Source organism: Anoplopoma fimbria, chromosome 17 (genome assembly GCF_027596085.1).
Source record: "Anoplopoma fimbria isolate UVic2021 breed Golden Eagle Sablefish chromosome 17, Afim_UVic_2022, whole genome shotgun sequence".
Lineage (NCBI taxonomy): Eukaryota > Metazoa > Chordata > Actinopteri > Perciformes > Anoplopomatidae > Anoplopoma > Anoplopoma fimbria.
The window spans coordinates 30,244,931-30,268,575 of NC_072465.1; the positions used below are offsets into that span (position 1 = coordinate 30,244,931).

The window sequence follows — 23,645 nt, forward strand, 5'->3', positions numbered from 1 at the left end:
GACTGAACAGACCGCTGTAACGTCTCCCAGAGACCTTTGACTTTGTTGGACACATGAGATGCTAGAACATGTGCTTTGTAATGTCTAGTTCACTGCACACCTATTGAAAAAAGATGGATATATCAATATGCTATCAATAATGATGTGAGACTACAGGTTTTGGTGATGATGATGTATAAATGTGATATTTCAGAGTCACAAGACACCTTTTATAAAGAAGTAGTTTTCCACATTGAATGCAGACTTTTCAGTCAATCCGCACTCTTAAATGTATTGACTAAGAACTCCTTCTCGATGCTTATTGAACGTGACTCTAATCTCCACCTCCTGGTTTGATGGATAAACGTCTAACAGAACCCCCACACTGTGAGAGAGGAGCAGCAGCTGCTCGTTGTGTCTTTGATTTATTTCCTCGTGTCGTTTCGAGGACGCGTTTGGATCTATTTCTGTTTTTACACGGAGACTATTCTTATCTTGTCTTGACTTTTCAAACATCTGGAGGAGTTTTGTAGTTCTGCTCAGACTCCAGGAGAGAGCAAAGGTGGACAGCTCCACCCAAAAAGAGAAGCATTAATGCTCTGTCTGCTTTTCAGTTGGCACATCCTGACTGAACACATGAAACAGGAATAGATGTTGGTGATTCTGACTGGAAACGTTGGAAGCTTTTTTACTGTTTCACTAGAGATCTTAAAAAAATGACACTTTTTCTTGTGAGGATAGATTCTGTCATTGTGTCTAAGTTATGTCTGATAGAACCGGATAGTTCTAGTTTTCTTTCTGCACTAATATTACTAGTATTATACTTTAGTAGATTTAGACTCCAGTGCTGGATGTAGGATGGTTTCAGTGTGAGCCAAACATTTCAATAACTCCAGAGCGTTTTAAAGTCCTAAAGTCAACTTTCATTTGAAGAAAGATGGAATCATGTTTTTATCTAACAAAATATTCTGCTTTGATCCATATTTGTTGGCGTTTAGCCTTTAAAAAACTACGGTTTTACTACTGCCTCAGATAGGATGAGGTGATAATGAGAGATGAAACCTTCCCTTAATCAATAAGTTGTATCAGTTGATACAGTTGTTATTGATTTAAGCCATTTTTAAAGCAGAAATACTAAACTTTGCTCCATGTTTGTCTCCAGTCAGTTTAATAACACCTGTTGAATCTAAACGTGTAAGAAGGAGTCAAACAGAAAATGTCTTCTCTGGTTCCAGCCTCTCAAATGTGAGGATTTCATGCTTTTCTCTGTTTTTTTAATCGTTGCAAACTGATTATCTTTCTTTGGGTTTTGTATTTTTGTGTTAGAACAATACAAGACACAATTTATTTACATTTTATGGACCAAACTACAAATCAGTTTCATCAAATCAACTACTCTGCAGAGTAGAAGATGAAAATAACGGTTTGCTGCACTAACACCTCCTTCTCTGTCTCCTTCTCTGTCTCCTTCTCTGTCTCCTTCTCTGTCTCCTTCTCTGTCTCCGTCCTACAGACAGCTGAAGAAGCTGAGTGAGGACAGTCTCACCAAGCAGCCAGAGGAAGTCTTCGACGTCCTGGAGAAGTTGGGTGAAGGGTGAGTCTCCGTCTCATGTCCTCTCCTCTTCACCTCCTCGTCTCTGTTGCTCATCAACATAAACATTGCCTCTTCATATCCTGTTTCTCAACGCACTTCCTGTTCAGAGCCGCGGATTGACACTGTGTGTGCGTGTGCGTGTCGTGTCTGTGCGTGTGCGTGTCTGTGTCTGTGCGTGTGTGTGTGTGTGTGTGTGCGTGTGTGTGTGTGTGTGTGTGTGTGTGTGCGTGTGTGTGCGTGTCTGTGTGTGTGTGCGTGTGTGTGTGTGTAACCTCTCTGGAGTCAATGAGGCGGTTCTGCTTTAACTTTAGTTTACTGGAACCTTCTAGTTTTTCTTTGCGGCTGATAACAAACTGAGAAGATGTGTGAAAGTGACAGATGTTGATAAATGTTGACCGCTGATAGACAGAAGTTCCTTAAAAAGCCGAGAATAACAACACGACCGGACGCTCGACTGATTAGTCTTTTTATGACAAAGTATCGCGTTATAAGATGAGAAAAGTTTTACAACAACTAAATGTGGACAAAAACAGTTTTCTGAAGATACCAAACAGGAACGTTTCTGTGTGGTTCTAACAGGAAGTGCCTCCTCCACGTCTTATATCTGTTAGAAGTGAAACATTAGAATACTTTCATCTCAGCAGAGATTAAACCAACATTCTCACATTCTCACTGTCTGCTGTCAGGAGGACGTAGAGACTGAGAGAGTCTTTAGTGCAGACATGAGGAAACGTTTCACTCATTTATCACCAGGAAGTTATTCATTCTGACAGACGTCACACATCAGACTAAAGCTGGTTAGACTGGACTAACTGTGACAGTACAAACGTTATTCTAACATTGTCTCACAGTCTTTGTTTTATCTAGCTGCTGATCTGTTTTTGTTTGTGTGGAAGTTCCACATAAGAGAATGTGGTGACGTATGGTTATTATGAACTGTTTCTTATTTCATTTAGAGAACAGTTATTGTTCCATGATCTAAACTCTGGTGTCGTAACAGAAGATCACGACCACACGGCCTCCTCTGCTGATGTACACTGACTGGAACAGAAACACAATCAAAGAACTCTAAAAAACTCAACAAAGTTTATCATTTAAAAAACAATATCTGGTGTTTTTATTAGAATAAACTTTCTTATATTGTGAGACAACGATATGCTGTTCAGTAAGTACAGAGTAATGTGTAGAATATAAACTAATATTTAAACTATATATAAATACATTTATTATTTTACAGTGACGTAAATATATTAAATATATTAAGATTGTTTAATGTAAAGAAGCTAAATGATTTTCTGAAGTTAAACCTTTTCGAAGCTGTTTCTCTTTGAGTTTAAATGATTGTTTCTTTATATCTAGATTATATAGATATATTTATAATTGATAACAATAATAATTGATATTAATAAAGGTGAACAACAAACAGCATGTGACTCTCTGTGTCTCTGCAGGTCGTATGGTTGTGTGTTTAAAGCCCATTATAAAGAGACGGGTGAGATCGTGGCCATCAAACAGGTTCCTGTGGAGTCGGACCTTCAGGAGATCATCAAGGAGATCTCCATCATGCAGCAGTGTAACAGGTACCCCATGGTCATGTGACAGGAAGGCTGTTCAAACGTAGATCCCTCAGACTGAATAGAACATTCACTAACAGAGCGGAGGATTCCTGTTATTTAAATATATTATTAATATACACTTTCATCTGGCAGACGCTTAACATTTATTAAAGGGACTTATGATAAATGTTTCTTAACCTCTGTGGAAACCAGAATGTTGTTAATGGAGTCGAGGTGGGCTGAGTTATTTCTCTCCTCTCCTCCTCCCTCCCTCTCCTCTCCCTCTCTCCCTCCCTCCCTCCCTCCCCTCCTCTCCTCCCTCCCTCCTCCCTCCCTCCCCCTCCTCTCCTCCTCTCCCCTCCCTCCTCCCCTCCTCCTCTCTCCTCTCCTCTCTGTGTTCAGCCTGAAGTTCACTCTTAGTTTCACAGATTTCTTGTCACATGACTGTTGGTCTCATGTGAATCAATCATGTCTTCATAGTTTCACTGAGGAGCTCAGAATTTAATGTTTTTTACAGAATCTGGTTAAAGTAAACGGTTTATTTGGGGTGAGATTTAATATGAGACATGAAGAATAAAATGTTTTGATGAAATATCACAATGTTTAGGTTGCCTCGGTTGTTTTTTATGACTTTCGTCACAGACGATGTGTTCGAGGACCGTCGAAAATCTGTCAATAATGGTGTTTCTTTACAGCTTCTTCTCTGATAAACAGTGTTTAGTAAAATGTTTAAAGAGAAAATGTTTTCCACTCCTGCCGGTGAGTGTTGGTGTGCAGAGGAACACACTGTGACTCTCAAACTGCCGTCTGTGTGTTCAGTCCTCATGTGGTCCGATACTACGGCAGCTACTTCAAGAACAGTGACCTGTGGATCGTTATGGAGTACTGTGGAGCCGGGTCGGTGTCTGATATCATCCGGATACGCAACAAGACGGTGAGGGCTCACACACACACACACACACACACACACACACTCACACTCACACTCACACACACACTCACACTCACACTCACACACACACACACTCACACTCACACACACACACACACACATACATATATATGTACACACATAGTTTATAGAGAACATGTGTGTGAGTTAGTCTGATGTGTCTGCATTGAAAAAGAGAAGAAGCACAAGCTCTGATTTGAAGTACTTTGACTTGTTGACGATACTTTGATACTTACGTTGTGTGTGTGTGTGTGTGTGTGTGTGTGTGTGTGTGTGTGTGTGTGTGTGTGTGTGTGCCTGTGTGTGTGTGTGTGTGTGCCTGTGTGTGTGTGTGTGTGCTGTAGATAACAGAGGAGGAGATCGCCGCCATCCTTCAGTCCACTCTGAAGGGTCTGGAGTATCTTCACTTCATGAGGAAAATCCACAGAGACATCAAAGCTGGAAACATCCTGCTGAACGCTGAAGGTCAGGCCAAGCTGGCCGACTTCGGAGTGGCCGGACAACTCACAGTGAGCAGAACTGACTCATGAGACCATGTGTACTTTCACTGTGTGTTTGATATAAATATAGATCAACATCAATAACTACTACCTCTGCACTACATCCATTAAGCAGACACAAGTAACTCAGCAGGAATCTGAACGAATGACATTGTTATAGTTTAGACTTTTAACTTTCCAGAATTGAACAGATGGATCTGACTCAGAATCAGTGTAGACGATGCTCTTATTAAAAGATGGAAGGATGTGTAGAACATGTAAAACCCACCGAACCAACAGCTGAAGAAGAGAAAAGATAAACTTCCCTTTGTACAGTCACAACCATTAAAGCTGCCTTACCTTCTCTCTCCCTCAGGACACCATGGCCAAGAGGAACACGGTCATCGGCACGCCGTTCTGGATGGCTCCAGAGGTCATTCAGGAGATCGGGTACAACTGTGTGGCCGACATCTGGTCTCTGGGGATAACGGCCATAGAGATGGCTGAGGGGAAGCCGCCCTACGCAGACATCCATCCCATGAGGGTGAGCCAGCAGCATGATTTAGGCAGCAGGCCTAAATCATGCTTCACCTGCACTGTTTGTGTTTGTTCAGGATACTTGTGCTAAATATGCCAGAGAGAAGAAGGGCTGCTTTGTACATGTTATGGAAGTCCAAGATACGTTGGAAAACCAAACGCTGTCGTGATGGACGTCAGTAAATGTCAACATCTGTATTTAATGTGTCTGGTTTACTTCAGCTGCATAAACAACAAATAATAACACAATAAACATATAAAAAGTTTGCCGAAATAACTCCATAATGATGCTGACTTGTAGACAGTCTCAACTCATGCTCTGTCAGGTCTCTCTGCAAGACGACAAGCAACCAACTTTTAAAATGCTTGTTTTCTGAACGGAGTTTGGATCAATCGATGCTATGCTATGCTATGCTAACACTGTAGCTGCTCCACCAACACTCAGAATAACGTCATCTAGGCGTAAATATGGCAGCGTGGTTATTGTTAGTACCACAGACAGTCTGTGGTTGATACACACACATTTATGCATGTTGGGTTTGTCAGGACAGGGTTTAGCGTCACAGCGTCACACATCTGTCACTCACGTTGAGATATTCCAATCAAACACCTGAAGGATTTAAAAGGTTTGCTTGGTGTTTGTTGGGCTTGTTCTATGAAGAGAGAATTGTTGTTGTTTCTTTCTCTCTGCATGAACTCCTTCTTCCTCGGTGGTACTGACTTCTGCCTCCTCCTCCAGGCCATCTTCATGATTCCCACCAACCCTCCACCAACGTTCAGGAACCCGGATCTGTGGTCTGAGTCATTCCAGGACTTTGTCAGCCAGTGTTTGGTGAAAAACCCAGAAAACAGGGCGACGGCCACACAGCTGTTACAGGTAAGGCTGTAGACAACGTAGTACAGATGAAGTATAAACCAACCTGGTTATTATAATCCATGATGTCATACATTTAACGAGTAAAGACTGGGTTTTCTCTGTAGACGAGAACTACTTCAGCTGCTCCTATGAAAACGTGTAAACGCCTCTCTCTTCTCGTTAATTTAACCTCTCTCTCTTTCGTTGTCTCTCTCTTTCTCGTTGTCTCTCTCTCTCCTTCAGCATCTGTTCATCAAGTCGGCCAAGCCCAGCTCCATCCTCAGAGCTCTGATCACAGACGCCATGGAGATCAAACTGAAGAAACAAGAGGAGGAGGAGCAGAGAGAGCAGGACGCAGAAGATGAAGACAACTCGGTAAAGTCATCTGTTACCATACTCTTCTTTAGTTTTCATTTGGTTCTCCATTCACCTCCACAAAGTTATTTAAAATATCACAATATCAATATAAGAAAAACAAGATCGATTCTTATATCTCAATGATCACTCTCCGTATGAAGAGCTCCACATAGACACATGGACCCATCTGAGCTGTGATGAGGATTATGATCCGTTGCACTAAATCATAAACGATGAAAACCAAATTGTCACAAATAAAAAGCAGCAGAAAGAGAATCACAAAGGTTAAGAGGTGACGAGCATCCATGAGGAGATTGATCTGTTTGTGTTTTAGTGAGGGGATGTCGGTGGGTTCTACGTTCCCGACAGAAGAAGCTCGTTGGTTCTCATCATTCAGTTTGTTGGTTCGCTCTCCTGAGTGTGTTTAATAAAGTTCTGCCTGTGTTCCAGGATGAAGACGAGGTGGACCAGGGCACCATGGTGCGGGCGGGAACCGGCGACTCCGGAACCATCCGGGCCGCCGGCTCGTTGGCGGGTTCCCTCAGTGGAACGGCTCGGACCATGATCTCACACGACGACGACGACGACGAGATCGACACGGGAACCATGCAGTTACATCTGGGAACCATGGTCATCAACTCTGATGACGAGGAGGAGGAGGAGGCTGGAACTATGAAAAGTAAGAACCTTTAATCACCTTCATCCCCTCCGACAGACGGCGGGAATATGTTACCAGGTTACTGAGAAAAGTGTTAAAGGAACCAACTAATGAGGAACTATTTTAAAACATGGTTTCTCTGTTGTCTCTTCATCTGGACGTCTGTTGTTTGAAACCCAAAGTCTGAATTTAAACCGCTCAGGGTTAGAGGTGTAACGGACCGATGTTGATCCATGATCTGCACTGATCCCCCCTCACAGTTTACTGTTAACCATCACAGTGTGAATAAAGTTTGACTCACAATCGTTCAGTAAAATATGAGATCAGGACATCATTCATGTTTTTCTCTGATCTCCGGTTGTTTCTGACAGCAAACGTTTGGTCCGTACTTAGATCCTCTAAGAGATGTTTTTATCATCTAACAAAGTGCAGCTGTAGATTCTGTTTCTATCCACTAGAGGGCGCAGTGTGACTGCCACACAGACTGAGGAGAGAGAGAGGCAGAGACACACAGAGAGAGAGAGGGAGATTCCAAAGTCATTTCTGTAAGAGCCAGATAAAAGTTTTCAATTTATTTTTTAAAGCCCAAAATGATAGGTTTGCCTCCGAGGGCTTTACATTCTGTACATGTGACATAGGAACCATTTCAGCATAGTAAAGACCGACAGCATCGCCCTGGAAACGTAGCCCCCACCCTCCTGTTCTCCCTCAGGTAAACACTGTTAGCACGGTTAGCTGTAAGCTAACCCCTGAGTCCTGCCTCTCTGTGGAGGGTTGGTTGGAGCTGGCTGGACTCTGGCTGGACTCTGGCTGGACTCTGGCTGGACTCTGGCTGCAGTGTGGGAGTCGTTAGCGTTGGATGCTTTTGGAAGGGAGTCTCAATAAGAGCTGGACCTGGTTCATCAGCAGTCTGTGGGTGTTTCATGTGTTTGTGTTTACACAGCAGAGTGAACCCCGGTGAGACACCACCACCCGCTGAGCCTGGAGGTGTGTGCGTGTTCAGCTTTGTGTTTGTGTGACTCCGGAGAGGTTTCACTGCTGCTGTGGACGTTTAATGTGACGATATTTAAACTCATCGACAGGGAGACCTGCAGCTTCAGCAGCCTTTGGATGGAGAGGGGGGTCATTTCCCAGCATGCATTGCCCTCCTAGCACAGTCTGTATCAGGTTTACTGGTAGGAAGGTTTCACAAACAAGCTGAGTGCCTTTAGTGTATTTAAGGGCATCACGAGAAACATTTAAGAGAAAGAAACACTGTCAAATATCAGAAAGAAGAAGTAACTGATCACATGAATATGAAAAGCATTCATATTCCTCCACAAACACAACGCCGACTGTCTCTGACACACACACACACACACACACACACACACACACACACACACACACACACACACACACACACACACACACACACAGCCTCCTGTCTGACGTGCTCCTATTGGGTTAGTATGGATCTCCACTGCTGGCAGTTCAGACCGCATTAACACAGAAACATTTAGAGTTTATAATTAAGTTAGTATCCTTCAGTTGTGTGTTTGTGTGAGTGTGTACATCTACGTTGTGTCTGTTAATGCATGTGTGTGTGTGTGTGTGTGTGTGTGTGTGTGTGTCCTGAACTAATGACCACAGTCTGAAGCTGAAGGGGGTCCTGGAGGATCCAGATCAGATATTAGATCAGTTATTGATCCTCACTAATGGTGCTGAATAATAAAAAGCCTTTTAATCCTCAGTGATTAGACACTGAGCTTCTCTCACGTTAGAAAGCTCTCCTCCTCCTCCTCGTCTTCCTCTGATCTGATCCTCGTCTTCATATAAGATCAGGATGGGTTTAAGAAATGAGCGACAGCTGTGTTTAACCCTCTGAACTCCAGGAAGGTTTGTTTTTCACTCCAGTATAAAGTGCTGCTTCTCTTTGGAAACAAGTAGAGAGAACTCAAACATGTCTTTAGTGCACAACAACTCAGTTATAATGACATGAACCACAGACGTTGAATTTCTACAACAATAGAATTTAAAATTGAGGCTCTACGTGATATTTTCATTGAACTATTAATATTTTTACAACCTTTACTTTCAGTTTCCTACTGGTCTGGTTTGGCTCTGAGCTGGATTTGAGTCTTTTTCTCAGATTGTCGTCTCTTTTGTCTGATGGAGATCTCGTGTCTTTGCTGAGTCTGATAAATATCAAACTGACTTTGACAGCAGCTGTTTTTTTTATATATATCAAAAAGTTCTTATAATGTCTTTTGAGTCTGTTAATTAAAGTATTCTGCTGTTTTAGAACATCTGCTAAGACATTTATAGCAGCTTAGTTTATGTTATATTTAGAGGCTTTTATTGGTTTGTTCTTCTGCTCTGTCTCCAGACACAGACACATGAAACAGCAGAAGACAAATCCTAGATGCAGTTACGACTCCGTGTCTCCTCCAAACAGCAGCTGTCAATCATTGAGTCATTCTAACCGTCTACAGGTAGCCTGAGATGCATTTCAATGGAACCATTATGTCGATTAATGAGTTATTTAAATGTTCGTTTCCATCTCTGAGCCGTAAACAGCCGTTTGCTGTGAACGTGTACGTGTTCTGATATCATCACGAGGAAGAACAAAGAGTGACGAGGCTCACATCAGTAGGAATACAGAAGTGTAGCTTCTGCTCTGGTTAAAAGGGTTTAGCTCTTTAGCTCATTAGGTTTTGGAGCAGACGGCGGTCCTCTCTTTACTTTAAGGTCAAACTGTGTAAAACCTTTGACGTGTCTGGTTCCTGGTCTGCAGCCTGTGTGTGACTGTGTTCACAGAAGAAAGCATCATCACTGATAATAACCAGCAGCTTCTCTGTGTGAACATTCATCAGCCAGCATCAATACACAGCGTGAATTCAGCTTTAAAAAACAAGAGCCAGCTTCACCCGAATTTACTTGTTACATGTCTTAGTTTATGGAAATCCATCTTCTCTTTTTTAACCTGTAAAGTTCCACCAAGAAAAGCATCTTTTATTCTTTTTAACTGATGGAAACATGCCCACTCCTACTTTTATTACCCTTTTAGTTATTTAGTTATTTATTGTTTGTCTCTTTGTCACCAGCAGTCTCACAGTGAGCACTGATACTCTTTAATATTACACTGAATCGTGTATTTGGTTCACGTTGCTTCCAGTAAAGAGACTCATCATTTGGTCTCAATCTGCTGCCAGAACGTGGAAAAAAGGACTAAATGAGAATAAATCAGATGATTTCATTATGAAAAGGCGTCCAGCTCCTCCCGTCTGTTCTGATCAGTGCAGCATGTCGTTAACTGTTCCTCTTGACGTGTATGACGTGCACACATTTATGATTCTAATAACCACAGAACTGGATGTAAACATGCAGATGTATAAAACAGAAGAAATGCTGCAGGTTTATAGGGTTGTGAGGCTCCGTCTGAAAACGTCTTTGACCGGTCAGATAATTGCTCAACAACACCGGATACCAAAGAGATGATGGATCTCTGGTCTGACCTCCTGTCATGTGATCACGTTGTAAAAGCTGCAGCTGCTTTCATAAACAAAGACTCCTCAGAGGACTCAGTCCATCGGGGGGGCACCTGGCAGCAGAAAAGGGGAATAAACAGCCATTAATCTTTTACAGTCGGGGGGGGGGTAGACTTTACATATGAGATCAGAGATGAGATGTTTTTGATGTGAGCCAACATTAATCATCTTTACACAAAGTACATATGCAACAACAACAACGTGTATTTATATATATATATATATATATATATATATATATATATATAAATATATCCTCAGAAGAAGTCCGTTACAACACGACAAAAAGGCTGAAACAGAAACGGGAGACTAGACATTTATTTAAAGAATAACAATAAGTAACCAAAACAATGTGGACAGTCGGTTATTAGTGCTGTGACACCGTCTGATGCTGACACAGCAACCCTCACATCCTCTGTCCTTACACCCTCACATCCTCTGTCCTTAGACCCTCACCTCCTCTGTCCTTACACCCTCACATCCTCTGTCCTTAGACCCTCACATCCTCTCTTCCTTACACCCTCACATCCTCTGTCCTTAGACCCTCACATCCTCTGTCCTTACACCCTCACATCCTCTGTCCTTAGACCCTCACATCCTCTGTCCTTACCCTCACCCTCTGTCCTTACACCCTCCCTCTGTCCTTACACCCTCACATCCTCTGTCCTTAGACCCTCACATCCTCTGTCCTTAGACCCTCACATCCTCTGTCCTTAGTCACATCCTCTGTCCTTACACCCTCACATCCTCTGTCCTTAGACCCTCACATCCTCTGTCCTTAGACCCTCACATCCTCTGTCCTTAGACCCTCACATCCTCTGTCCTTACACCCTCACATCCTCTGTCCTTAGACCCTCACATCTGTCCTTACACCCTCACATCCTCTGTCCTTACCCCTCATCCTCTGTCCTTAGACCCTCACATCCTCTGTCCTTAGACCCTCACATCCTCTGTCCTTAGACCCTCACCTCCTCTGTCCTTAGTCACTCCTCTGTCCTTAGACCCTCACATCCTCTGTCCTTAGACCCTCACATCCTCTGTCCTTACACCCTCACATCCTCTGTCCTTAGACCCTCACATCCTCTGTCCTTAGTCACATCCTCTGTCCTTAGACCCTCACATTACACCCTCACATCCTCTGTCCTTACACCCTCCTCTGTCCTTACACCCTCACATCCTCTGTCCTTACCCCTCACATCCTCTGTCCTTACACCCTCACATCCTCTGTCCTTAGACCCTCACATCCTCTGTCCTTAGACCCTCACATCCTCTGTCCTTACACCCTCACCATCCTCTGTCCTTACACCCTCCATCCTCTGTCCTTACACCCTCACCCTCCTCTGTCCTTAGACCCTCACATCCTCTGTCCTTAGACCCTCACATCCTCTGTCCTTAGACCCTCACATCCTCTGTCCTTTCACCCTCACATCCTCTGTCCTTACACCCTCACATCCTCTGTCCTTAGACCCTCACATCCTCTGTCCTTACCCTCACCCTCTCACCCTCCTCTGTCCTTAGACACCCTCACATCCTCTGTCCTTACACCCTCACATCCTCTGTCCTTACACCCTCACATCCTCTGTCCTTAGACCCTCACATCCTCTGTCCTTAGACCCTCACATCCTCTGTCCTTACACCCTCACATCCTCTGTCCTTAGACCCTCACATCCTCTGTCCTTAGACCCTCACCTCCTCTGTCCTTACACCCTCACATCCTCTGTCCTTAGACCCTCACATCCTCTGTCCTTAGTCCTTACCCCTCACATCCTCTGTCCTTACTGTCCTTAGACCCTCACATCCTCTGTCCTTAGACCCTCACCTCCTCTGTCCTTACACCCTCACCTCCTCTGTCCTTAGACCCTCACATCCTCTGTCCTTACACCCTCACATCCTCTGTCCTTACACCCTCACATCCTCTGTCCTTAGACCCTGTCCTTAGACCCTCACATCCTCTGTCCTTAGACCCTCACATCCTCTGTCCTTACACCCTCACATCCTCTGTCCTTAGACCCTCACATCCTCTGTCCTTACACCCTCACCTCCTCTGTCCTTACACCCTCACCTCCTCTGTCCTTACACCCCTCTGTCCTTACACCCTCACTCTGTCCTTACACCCTCACATCCTCTGTCCTTATCACATCCTCTGTCCTTACCCTCACCTCTGTCCTTACACATCCTCTGTCCTTAGACCCTCACATCCTCTGTCCTTAGACCCTCACCTCCTCTGTCCTTACACCCTCACATCCTCTGTCCTTAGACCCTCACATCCTCTGTCCTTACACCCTCACATCCTCTGTCCTTAGACCCTCACATCCTCTGTCCTTAGACCCTCACCTCCTCTGTCCTTAGACCCTCACCTCCTCTGCCCTTAGACCCTCACATCCTCTGTCCTTAGTCATTATGAAATAGAAATAATATCTGACAGATCAACAGTTTAGCTTCCTGTGTTTAGTTGTTGTTTAGTCCAACCCTGTTGTTCAAAGACAATAACACAAAGCTAGAGGATGTTTGTCTCTACATGTGAATAATCTTTATATCTTTATATTACATAATGCAGTGAACTTAATGGACCACAGCAGCTTATTAAAGACATGAATCAAACACTGACCGATACTCCACACACTGATGCTCTCTGGGCTTCTATACATGACTTTAATCCAGTTATTGATTATAAAGAACAGCTGTAAGGACGTCATGGATAACTGTTCATGTACACAATGTGTCACTGTTATTAACGAGGCTGTGCTTTATTCATTTAGTGAGACTGAAGATGAAGCTCAGACAGCTAACAGAGAGCTAACAGACAGCTAACAGAGAGCTAACAGACAGCTAACAGAGAGCTAACAGAGCTAACAGAGAGCTAACAGACAGCTAACAGAGAGCTAACAGACAGCTAACAGAGAGCTAACAGAGAGCTAACAGAGAGCTAACAGACAGCTAACAGAGAGCTAACAGACAGCTAACAGAGAGCTAACAGACAGCTAACAGAGAGCTAGCAGACAGCTAACAGAGAGCTAGCATGTTTTCTAGACCAGAGACATGTGGAAGCCTCTTAAATGTGGTTAAACGTCAGCACCGGGCTGAGTATTGAATGAGTTCAGATGCATCATGGTCATCTGGTTCTTAGTGCTGCTTTAGTAATGAGACATTGATCCTGAAGAGAAAGGTTAGAGATCAGTACCATGTTACTGTTGAGGGTTCAGGGCAAAAACAAGTTTAGATAAAGGAGAAATATGTGATATCATCACTTTATTCAATTATAAAATGACCATCAAGTGTTCTCAGAGAATAAGGAAACATGCTAAATTGAAATGCCGGCTTTTCAGAGAACAAAGCTCCAGCCAGTGTGTTCTCCTTTGTTCTGAACGTCTTCTGCTGCAGAAACAAACGTGTTTCTAGAGAAAGGTCTACATGAAGACAAACCAGACGTCACTAGTTCAACATTAACTACATGAACGTCTGTCTGTGGTCCGTGTGCAGACGGGTTAATAGGCAGCCAGTATTTAGACACACAGCAGCTGAAGTGAACGCCGTCATGCTAAAGCTTTGTTTACATCTGTGCTTAGCGTGGTACTGTGGGAGCATGAAGGGAGGAGTTTATACTCAGTGTTAAACACCAGAGGACGTTTTATCAGCAAACTATTTGTGACAGTCATGTGATCTCAAAGCCTCGGCGAGTTACAAAGGTCCAGATGTGAAGGAGGAAGAAGGTTTTATGAAGTGCTCATCAGTACTCTGTATCGGCAAGTACTTGATCTGTCAAAGTGGTGGTATCAACCCTGACCCTGAGGTTAATGTGGATTGTGCGTCTTTCTTTAGGGAGAGACGAGACGATGCAGCCGGCCAAGCCGTCCTTCCTCGAGTACTTTGAGCAGAAAGAGAAGGAGGCGAACAGCCACAAGGACGGAGGAGGACGAGGAGAAAACCACGCAGACCACCGCAAAGCCACCGCCGAGGGAGACCTCCAAGTGGTGAGAGAGTGTGTGTGTGTGTGTGTGTGTGTGTGTGTGTGTGTGTGTGTGTGTGTGTGTGTGTGTGTGTGTGTGTGTGTGTGTGTGTGTGTGTGTGTGTGTGTGTGTGTGTGTGTGTGTGTGTGTGTGTGTGTGTAATGTGTGTGTGTGTGTGTAATAGAGATGTGTGTGCTGTCTGTCTGTGTCTGAGATGTGTGTGTGTAATAAAATAAGATAATCCTTTATTAGTCCCGCAGTGGAAAAAAAGACAATTCATTAATAAAAGAATCCACGTTTCTTTAATATTCTTGTATGTAAACAAATCGTTTATCTTGAGCAACATAAGAAGTTCTAAAATCTTTCAAACACATTCTCAGCTGATCGTCCATCGTGCTGAGTGTGAAGACTTCTAACTGACAGGTTAGACAGATTTAAAGCTTCCTAGTTATTAAAACAACATTATTAAAGGTCTTCATTTATTCATCACTGCACCAGTTGGTCGCTCTCTGTTTTGCTGATATCAATATTGATCATTTCTTAGTGTACTTTAGTTAAACTATCTTTATCTGCTGGTACGTTTCAGCTGATTCCTCTGTAGAAACAGATCCCAGTGAGTGAAGAGGAGCAGAGCTTGTTTGTCTTTAAGCTTCACTAACGGCTGCTGCTGGATTAAATATTAAATATGTGACCTTTAAATACGAGCTGGTTCCTCTTAACGGACCACCCGTCTGCCTGCTTCATTCAGAGGGGAACCCCAACATACACCTCTTTGTTTCTGTGAGAACAAGACAAACATCTGTTCAGAACTATTATTATTATTATTATTATTATTAAAAAAATAATATTTCCAGCAGTTACTGTCGCTGTTTAGCTGTGATTTATTTAACGATGGAGTATCAGCATTGTGTGTGTGTGTGTGTGTGTGTGTGTGTGTGTGTGTGTGTGTGTGTGTGTGTGTGTGTGTGTGTGTGTGTGTGTGTGTGTGTGTGTGTGTGTGTGTGTGTGTGTGTGTGTGTGTGTGGTTGTAACACTAACACACTGTGACAGATAACCGCTGAATGAACCTGGTTTTCACTTTTGTTCTGTTGGATCTTTAATACTGTCTCACTGTGAGCATGCATGCTGTCTCACACACACACACACACACACACACACACACACACACACACACACACACACACACACACACACACACACACACACACACACACACACACAGAGGGTGGTCTCAGTCAGATAACAGATTTGTGTTAATGAGAAGTTCTTCACGTGTCTGAATGGACAGATGCTCATTAACATCTGCATTATTTATTATTGTTATTAATATTATTTCCAGACTATCAACAAACAAAAACAAAACAACAAAAGACTGAGAAACTCTCTGAATTACTGAACAAGAGATAGAAATGTATTGATAAATCTCAGTTCACAGATTAATCATTAAAACCTTTTAAGATACAAAATGCATGTTTCCATCTCTGTGTAGCGCTGACATGTTCTGTTTCATTATTTAACGCCTCGTTAACCTTTATTCTGAAAATCTCTGGTTAATAAAAGCGTTGATCATCTTCACGTTTTACACAGCAGCTCATCTTCATTTATAGAAGAGAATAATTCAAATCTAAAGATTGAAATCATGAACACAAACCAGATGTTTAATCTTTTATTCCATAAGAGTTCATAAACAGTAACTGAATGTTTTCAGCCTGCGACCTCCTCCGTCTGGTCGCAGACGTTCTTCTGAATCTCAGTATCTTCTGAGCAGACAGGAGTTCATAAAACAGAGAACATGTGAGTGTTCTACTTCAGCATTAAGAGGGTTTATTGTTCCACTGGAACTGTGAGGATAAAAACATATTTCTTCTGAGATCTGTGACACGTTCATGCTGACGAGGTTTAAATTAGATCTGTCTGCTTGGCTATTTTAGTATTTTGCTTCCAGATGTTTTCATATTTTATCTACTAATCCAAAAGAGTGTCACGTCGGCTGGTTGAAAACTGTTTCCTGTGTCTTCCTCACACCTTTAGGTATATACGGAAAGGTCATGTGTGTAGAAAACCATCATTAGGTTGTAAAGCTCTCCATAACACTCTGATATTAGGACATTGTATTGTAGGTTTATATATTGAAGTCTTTATTCTGATCCGTGGGGTGATCTCCAGCCGGCTCACTGTTGTTATGGAGCAGAGAACATGAGGAGGAGAGCACTAACATTTCTTATTCATGAGCAGCAGACGTAGAACAGATCTGCATCAATTGTTCCGTTCTGTCCTCTGTTTGTATTCTCTTATTGGTTTTCTTGTTTCCCGTCTCCTCCTCTCTGACTCTTCTCTCCTTCCTGTTAAATCCTCGTTCAATAATAAATACACCGATCATCAGTCAGCTGTTCAGCCAAAGTTTAATAGTTAACCTCCAGAACAGCCAGTGTTGATATGGTCCATAAGAGAACGTGGACTAGAGACCACGCTGGTTTAATGGAGTCCATCAAGCCAGCGTGGTTTAAGTAGATCATTTATGAGACAAACATTTAAACATATTTATTATGAAGTTGTATCAAAACGGCTAAAACTCTAAAGTCCTTAACATGATCCTTTACTATCATTTTGAAACCTTTTTGTGTTTTTTCATCAAACTTATTTTTATTATTTATTTTATTTAAAGTATTTGTTATTTGGCTGCATATTAAAGCTTATTATTTATTTTATTTAAAGTATTTGTTATTTGGCTGCATATTAATATAGTTTATGTAATTATGGTAATTAAAAAGTTTAAGTTTAAGACATGAAGCTCTGACTTCACTTTAAGGACCAGAGGTTGTTGCTGGTTCAGAGTCTTTAAATCAACATCTCAACAATGAATCAATTTAGTAATCAGTTAATAGACAGAACATGGATTGGCATCTATTCATTTTATGGTGCTGACTGTCAGATATTTAAGCTTCTCACGTGGTAATATTTGCTTGTCTTATTATTTAGTATTTTCTAATCTACAAAACGAGACATTCTGAAGCGTTTAAGACTCTGAAAGACTTTCTCTTTCTTTTCTGTGTATAAAGACTGAACGATCATTACATTCATTAGAATAATCCACTTCTCTGCTGTTGATCTGAGCGTTCAGTATTTTCCACTCGTTACATTATTTATACTGTGACGTTGAGTGTGTGGAGTGTTCCTGTAAACCTTCAGCTTCATTGATCGATTTACAGTGAAAGTCGTCTCCAGGTCTTAAACATCTCCAGGTTTAAATATAACTCCAGGTTCTGTTTCACGTTCAGCGGACTGGACTCCGCTTTATTTTAGCTCCATTGATTTTGGGTAATAAATAACCGGAGTGCTGCTGGTCACTATGAATGTCAAGGGCTAAAATAGAGGCACTTATCAAACACCTTGATGGTCTCCTGCAGGCTGGAGGTATTCTTCTGTTCGGGTAAAGGTTCTCTAAGTGTCCATTAACGGACTCCGTGCAGAACCATCTCTGCTCCGACCGGAACAACGAGGAGCAGAACTCTGAACCATCTCGTGCTGAGAGCAGAAACATACAAAGAACCGGTGGTTAGATCCCATAAAGACTTACGGTTTGGAAACACGACCAGATCTGTGAGGACGGGAGTCTGGGAACGTTCTGCATTTGTAAATGATATGAAACCAATAAACAAAATGAGAGGAAGAGACTCCGGAGTAAAAATGAACTCAATGTGAACTCGAGCAGAATCTCAGAGTCAGGTTTATTGACAAGAAGTTAAGAAGAGTTATAGATGTTAAAATATACATTTTTGTCCGAGCAGAGAAGTTGAGCTTCAACGTTCATTCTTGACCTTTAAAAGAAAACAATATTAAACATGATATCCTTCAGAAGGAGTGAGAGTGACCTCTGATCGCAATTAAACTTCTATTTTATTCATTATTAACACAATAGGCAGCTAAATGCACAGATATCAAATACATATTTCATCCATGTTCTCTGCAAGTTATCGATTATTTGTTTGTCGACATTGGAGAAGCTGGAAAAAAAGGAATGTTTTGTTTGATATTGTTTTAAATATCACATATCTTAATGATTTTGTTGATCAACCTACTGATTGATTGATTGATTGATTAGTCACTCGTAGCCCTTGGTGAGTGACAGTAGTGTGTGTGTGTGTGTGTGTGTGTGTGTGTGTGTGTGTGTGTGTGTGTGTGTGTGTGTGTGTGTGTGTGTGTGTGTGTGTGTGTGTATGATGTCTGAACAGGTGAGAGTAAAGCCTCTGTGTGTGTTCACAGGTGAGCTCGTGGTCGGTGGAGGAGCTCCGCCTCCGTCTGGCCTCTCTGGACCCTCAGATGGAGCAGGAGATCGAGGAGATCCGGCAGCGCTACCAGACCAAGAGGCAGCCCATCCTCGACGCCATCGAGGCCAAGAAACGCCGGCAGCAGAACTTCTGAGGAGAAACCAGATGTTTCACCTCTGCTCCATCAGCAGGACGTCCAGAAGACTTCTGAAGACCAACCCGCTGGAGGAGAACCTCCAGAGACTGTTTGACAGAAGACCTCTGTGTTTCTGGATTTAAAGGTTTAATAACGACATTTAAGAAAGTTTGATTTTAAATCCACCAGCAGCTGATCTGGACTCGAGAGGTGATCTCTCTATTCAGCTTTGTTACACTTTTTTTTAAACATCCATGGCTGTTAGAATCGGACTCCTAAAGTTTTACACATTTGCCTTTTCTTTTCTTAATGGTGTGGTACGACGTCATCCACCTGCTGACGGCTCCACGCAGGTTCTGCTGTTTCCTCTCTGGACTGAACGTCTAGAAACCGGCTGGAAAAGTTTATAAAATATAAAAGAAAACATCAGAAAATGTTCCAGGAAGTGACGGAAAATAAGGATAAAGAATCTCATGATGAATCATCTAAACTTAAAACTTAATTATGAAAACTAGATTTCTTTACTCGGTACATGTTCCTTTGTTCTTTTTAACATTCAGCCATCGTTAAACTTCATAATTCATCATGTTTTAATTTCTACTTCTGCTGCCTAAATAGAAACGCTCACGTTCTGCTTCACGGAGACAAACAGCAGAAAGATTCTCTCTGAAGTCTGGAGTTATTTTTATGTTTTATGTTAACAGTCATCAGTTCCACTTCATGAAGATTTAAAACACTGACTACGTTCACATGCTCCAAATATTCCTCAAGAGATAATGTTTACATGGCTGATGAAAAATGAATATTTCTATAATATTCCTGTTTACATGCAGCCGAACGTTCAACCGTTAAATAAAAAGGAAAACACAGTCTTACTCTTCACTTTATTCAAACTCCTTAAAAGATGAGAAATGTATTAATATCCAAACTAATAATAATCAGATTTCAGTTCTTTGTTTAGAGGAATATTTCTCCTTTTCTCTGTTTGTGTTCAAACAGAAAACAGACTTTGTGTTTTAAGCCGACGTTAAAATAGAGACTGATATAGTTTTAATAAATGAGCACAGGATGATCCTAAAACCTGAATATCAACATATCACACGTTTAATCTGAAATATTACATTCAGAACATCCAAACGGAACATATGGAATATTAGTGAGCATGTAAACAAAGTCAGTGTTTGTTTGGAGAAGATCAGTTTTTACTTTTATCGCCCCGTTTATTATTCTATAAGCAGTAAATATTCATTGAATTGGTTTTTAAATCCCTATAATGTCGTTGTAAACTGATACGTGTTCATTAATCTACAGTATCAATACTTATAACTCCTGTTATGAAGACATATTTGACTTTATTACAGCTGTATTATCATTTATTATCTGTTCATAAAGCAGCCTCCTCGTGTTCTAGATGACAGACGCATTAATAATCAGTTATACAACGACATCATAGAGTTATTAAACATTAATGAAATGTTTAAAGTGTTCTTATCGTTCCGGGTTCACTTCATTTAAAGGGAAACGAGTGAAACATTTCATCTGCATCATAAACATGTTCATCTTCAGTTTTACATTGCTCATAAAGGGAATTTAATGAGATGGAGACTTTAACATGTTTTCTTCTTAGAATAGCATTTTATTTTTTTATTTCAGAGTCAGCGCCTTATTTTCTTATTCAGAAAGCTAAAAAAAAACAAAGACCTGGGTCGACAGAGTTATGAAATCTTCTATGTTCTGGATTCCTGAGTCTGATATGTATATATATATATATGTATGTATGTATCCGCTCTGACTCTTCTAACATTCGTCTCCTCATCGGCACAGAAACGGTTTATTTTTCTACGTAGGTTTATGAAACAGAATCATCTTCTCAGGTGATGGAACTCCTCAGGGTGATAAAGAGAGCAGCAGTTCATGACTGTAGATACTTTGATATTAATAATCTGTCTGTAAATATACGAGCACCGCGGGCTGGATTTGTATATTCTGATCGCTGTTGACGAGACGCTTTTCATTAAGTTATATTAAAATATTCAGCAGTTATTAAGAAATCAAGATGCTGTTAAAAGGTTCTTCTGTAAGAAAACGACTCAGGAGCACAATTCATTTTTCATGTTTTCTTCTGTGTTACAAACAAAACAAAAGCCTTTTTATTATTTACGGTGTGTTTTCTGAACCGTGATCTCATACGAGAGGATATTAGAGAGAAAAAGGGAAAATATTAAAAAATGATGCAGCTCGATTGTTATATGTTATGATGCATGCAGTTCGGTTCTGGCAGAGAAACTAAGTCGTAAACACTGGATATTGAAAAGAAATGAAACTGTTCAGATGTTTTTTTTGTTTTTTTAGATCTGCCTTTTTTGAACAATCGTTTAAACTCTTTCTGTGATTTTCTGAAATGTTTTTATTAAACAAACCGCTGCAGTTTAGATTTGTTTAGAATGAAAGAAGACGATTATTTAAACATAAAACTTCTGAACATGTTTATTCTCAGTGAAAACATGAACACATCTGGATTACATGTTGTGTTTTAGTTACTTGTTCTTGTTCAGACTCGTTGATTTAAAGAGTGAATCAGTTAAATGTCTAAATCCTGCTGAAACAAACGGATTCATATTTTCTCACCTGGTTTATTTATTCATCTCCAGCAGCTCAAATGTCTCTTTGTGCAGCTATATCCAGATGTGTTATAATAACTCTGTGAAAGAAATACAAACATGACTTTAAAATGTTCAAACATCTGGAAACTTGAACAAAGAAAAGTGTAGAAAAATACATTTTACAGATTTAAAATGCATCTTGGTTATTCAGATGAATCAAAGAGAAAAGTTTTCTTTTATTTGAACAGTTTTCTGTTTTTCTACTTTCTTCTGTTTGACTTTTTTTCTGAGCTCGTCTTGTTTTGCACTTCCTGTTTGACGCCTTGAACTGTTTCTCAAGTTTATATTATTTTATATTTGCCTTACAGAATGCAATGGACGTCATGTTTATGTTTGAGATCGCTGATATTTGATTTGTGAATTTTTTCTGGTTTGCTTGTTGAATAAAGAAATTAATAAAAACTGAGGAAAGTTCAAATGTTTGTGTGTTTTTTAATTGAAGTATTTCCTCTTAGTTTTATTGATTGAATTGATGATAATCTGCATTATGGATATTTATGTCTATTTTTTTGTGATTCACATCCTGCCCTTAAGAGTAGAAGTACTAGTCTGTATTTTAGAGTATTTTACTCTATTGAAAGTGTATTTTCAGTTAAATGTATTTAAAGTATCAAAAGTAAAAGAAAACAACCGTGAGATGATCACACATATATATTCTACCACTGTATTATTATTATTATTATTATTATTATTATTATTTCCAGTGATCATCGATTTAAATGTACTTCCAATTTGTATTACAGTTTATGAAACTACTTTATAAAACAAACTGAACTGAAGAGAAACCTCACTGTTGTTCCTTCATCTTCATCATCTTCATCATCATCACTGTAGTTTATTCTCACTCAATCACACCATATAAAAATATAAATACTCACCCGAGCACTAAAAGTGGATTCATCCGCAACAAAGTCACTATTTCCTGTTTGTTTGAATAGAACTACAGTGACTCACTGATGAAACTACAAATTTGAAGCCAACGTAAAGATTTGTGCGTTTTAAATTATTCCTCTTCATCCTTCTTCGTCAGTTTTTATTGAAGGACAGAGCGATTGTCCTTTAGACTTCCTAAAAGCTTCCTCTCTTCTTCTTTTGTCTCATCAGATCCATCAAATCAAACTTTTGTTCCTTTGTTCTAATTTCTCCACAAAGTCGTTTTCTAAAATAGCAGAGATGAATTTTTAATCAGCTGAAGACAGAAATCTGATCTCTGTGTGTGTGTGTGTGTGTGTGTGTGTGTGTGTGTGTGTGTGTGTGTGTGTGTGTGTGTGTGTGTGTGTGTGTGTGTGTGTGTGTTTACTGGTACAGCTATCTTTGTGAGGACCAATTTGAGCTTGAGACCTTCAGAGGACATTTTGAAAAAAGACATCTGGGTTTAAAATAAGGTCCTAAAACGTGGTCTAGTGGATCAATACCAGTGATCAGATATCTCTCACGGCCTTGAAAACTTCCTGTTCTCCAGTTTGGAGGGAAACATCTTTTGGGGCTTAAAGCAGAGTTTGACCTCTTCCTCCTCCTCCTCCTCTTCTTCTTCGCTTTCTTTCTTCCCCGGTTTCACTGCCAATAATCTGTAAACTTGAGGATATATAATCTCCCGTCTCAGACTCAGAACTTCTTTCTAAAGTGATGAACATCGGCACATTTCTCGCTGCACAAAATCCAAACACTGAACGCACCTCATACTCAGCTCATATTTAGTATGAATATATGTTGGCACCACCAAGAAGGAGTACTCAGATCCTTTACTGAAGTAAAAGTAGTAATACTAAAGCGTTAAAATACTCAGGTACAAGTAAAAGTCCTGCATTAAAGTATCAAAATAAACTCAAAGTATCAAAATAGACTTAAAGTATCAAAGGTTAACATACTCATTATGCAGAATATATAATATTATTATATATTCTGCATGCATTTGTTCAAGGTGGAGCTCATTTTAGTATTTTACATACTGCTGTGTAGTTTATGAATGATAAGTTTTGATCTATTTCATTCAATAATAATCAATTTGTTGATTATATTTTGTATTATTATCGGAATTTACAGCGTAACTTGAGGTATTACATTAATGTCGTGAAAGAAAAAAAAGTATAATATTTGCAGAAAATGGAAATACTCAAGTAAAGTACAAGTATC

At 40.7% G+C, this 23,645-nt stretch overlaps 1 protein-coding gene across 1 annotated transcript in view; it reads left to right on the forward strand.

The window, feature by feature from the left end:
- LOC129105431 (serine/threonine-protein kinase 4-like) overlaps positions 1–21,913 on the forward strand; it is a 25,125-nt gene extending 3,212 nt beyond the window's left edge. Inside the window, exons 2-11 of the mRNA XM_054616451.1 lie at positions 1,493–1,573; positions 3,025–3,153; positions 3,949–4,063; positions 4,426–4,590; positions 4,937–5,104; positions 5,837–5,974; positions 6,197–6,328; positions 6,761–6,989; positions 14,318–14,469; positions 18,709–21,913. Of these exons, the coding sequence (XP_054472426.1) occupies positions 1,493–1,573; positions 3,025–3,153; positions 3,949–4,063; positions 4,426–4,590; positions 4,937–5,104; positions 5,837–5,974; positions 6,197–6,328; positions 6,761–6,989; positions 14,318–14,469; positions 18,709–18,867 (1,468 nt within the window). The 3' untranslated portion in view covers positions 18,868–21,913. The remainder of the gene's footprint in view (positions 1–1,492; positions 1,574–3,024; positions 3,154–3,948; positions 4,064–4,425; positions 4,591–4,936; positions 5,105–5,836; positions 5,975–6,196; positions 6,329–6,760; positions 6,990–14,317; positions 14,470–18,708) is intronic.
- Positions 21,914–23,645: the final 1,732 nt, after the last annotated feature.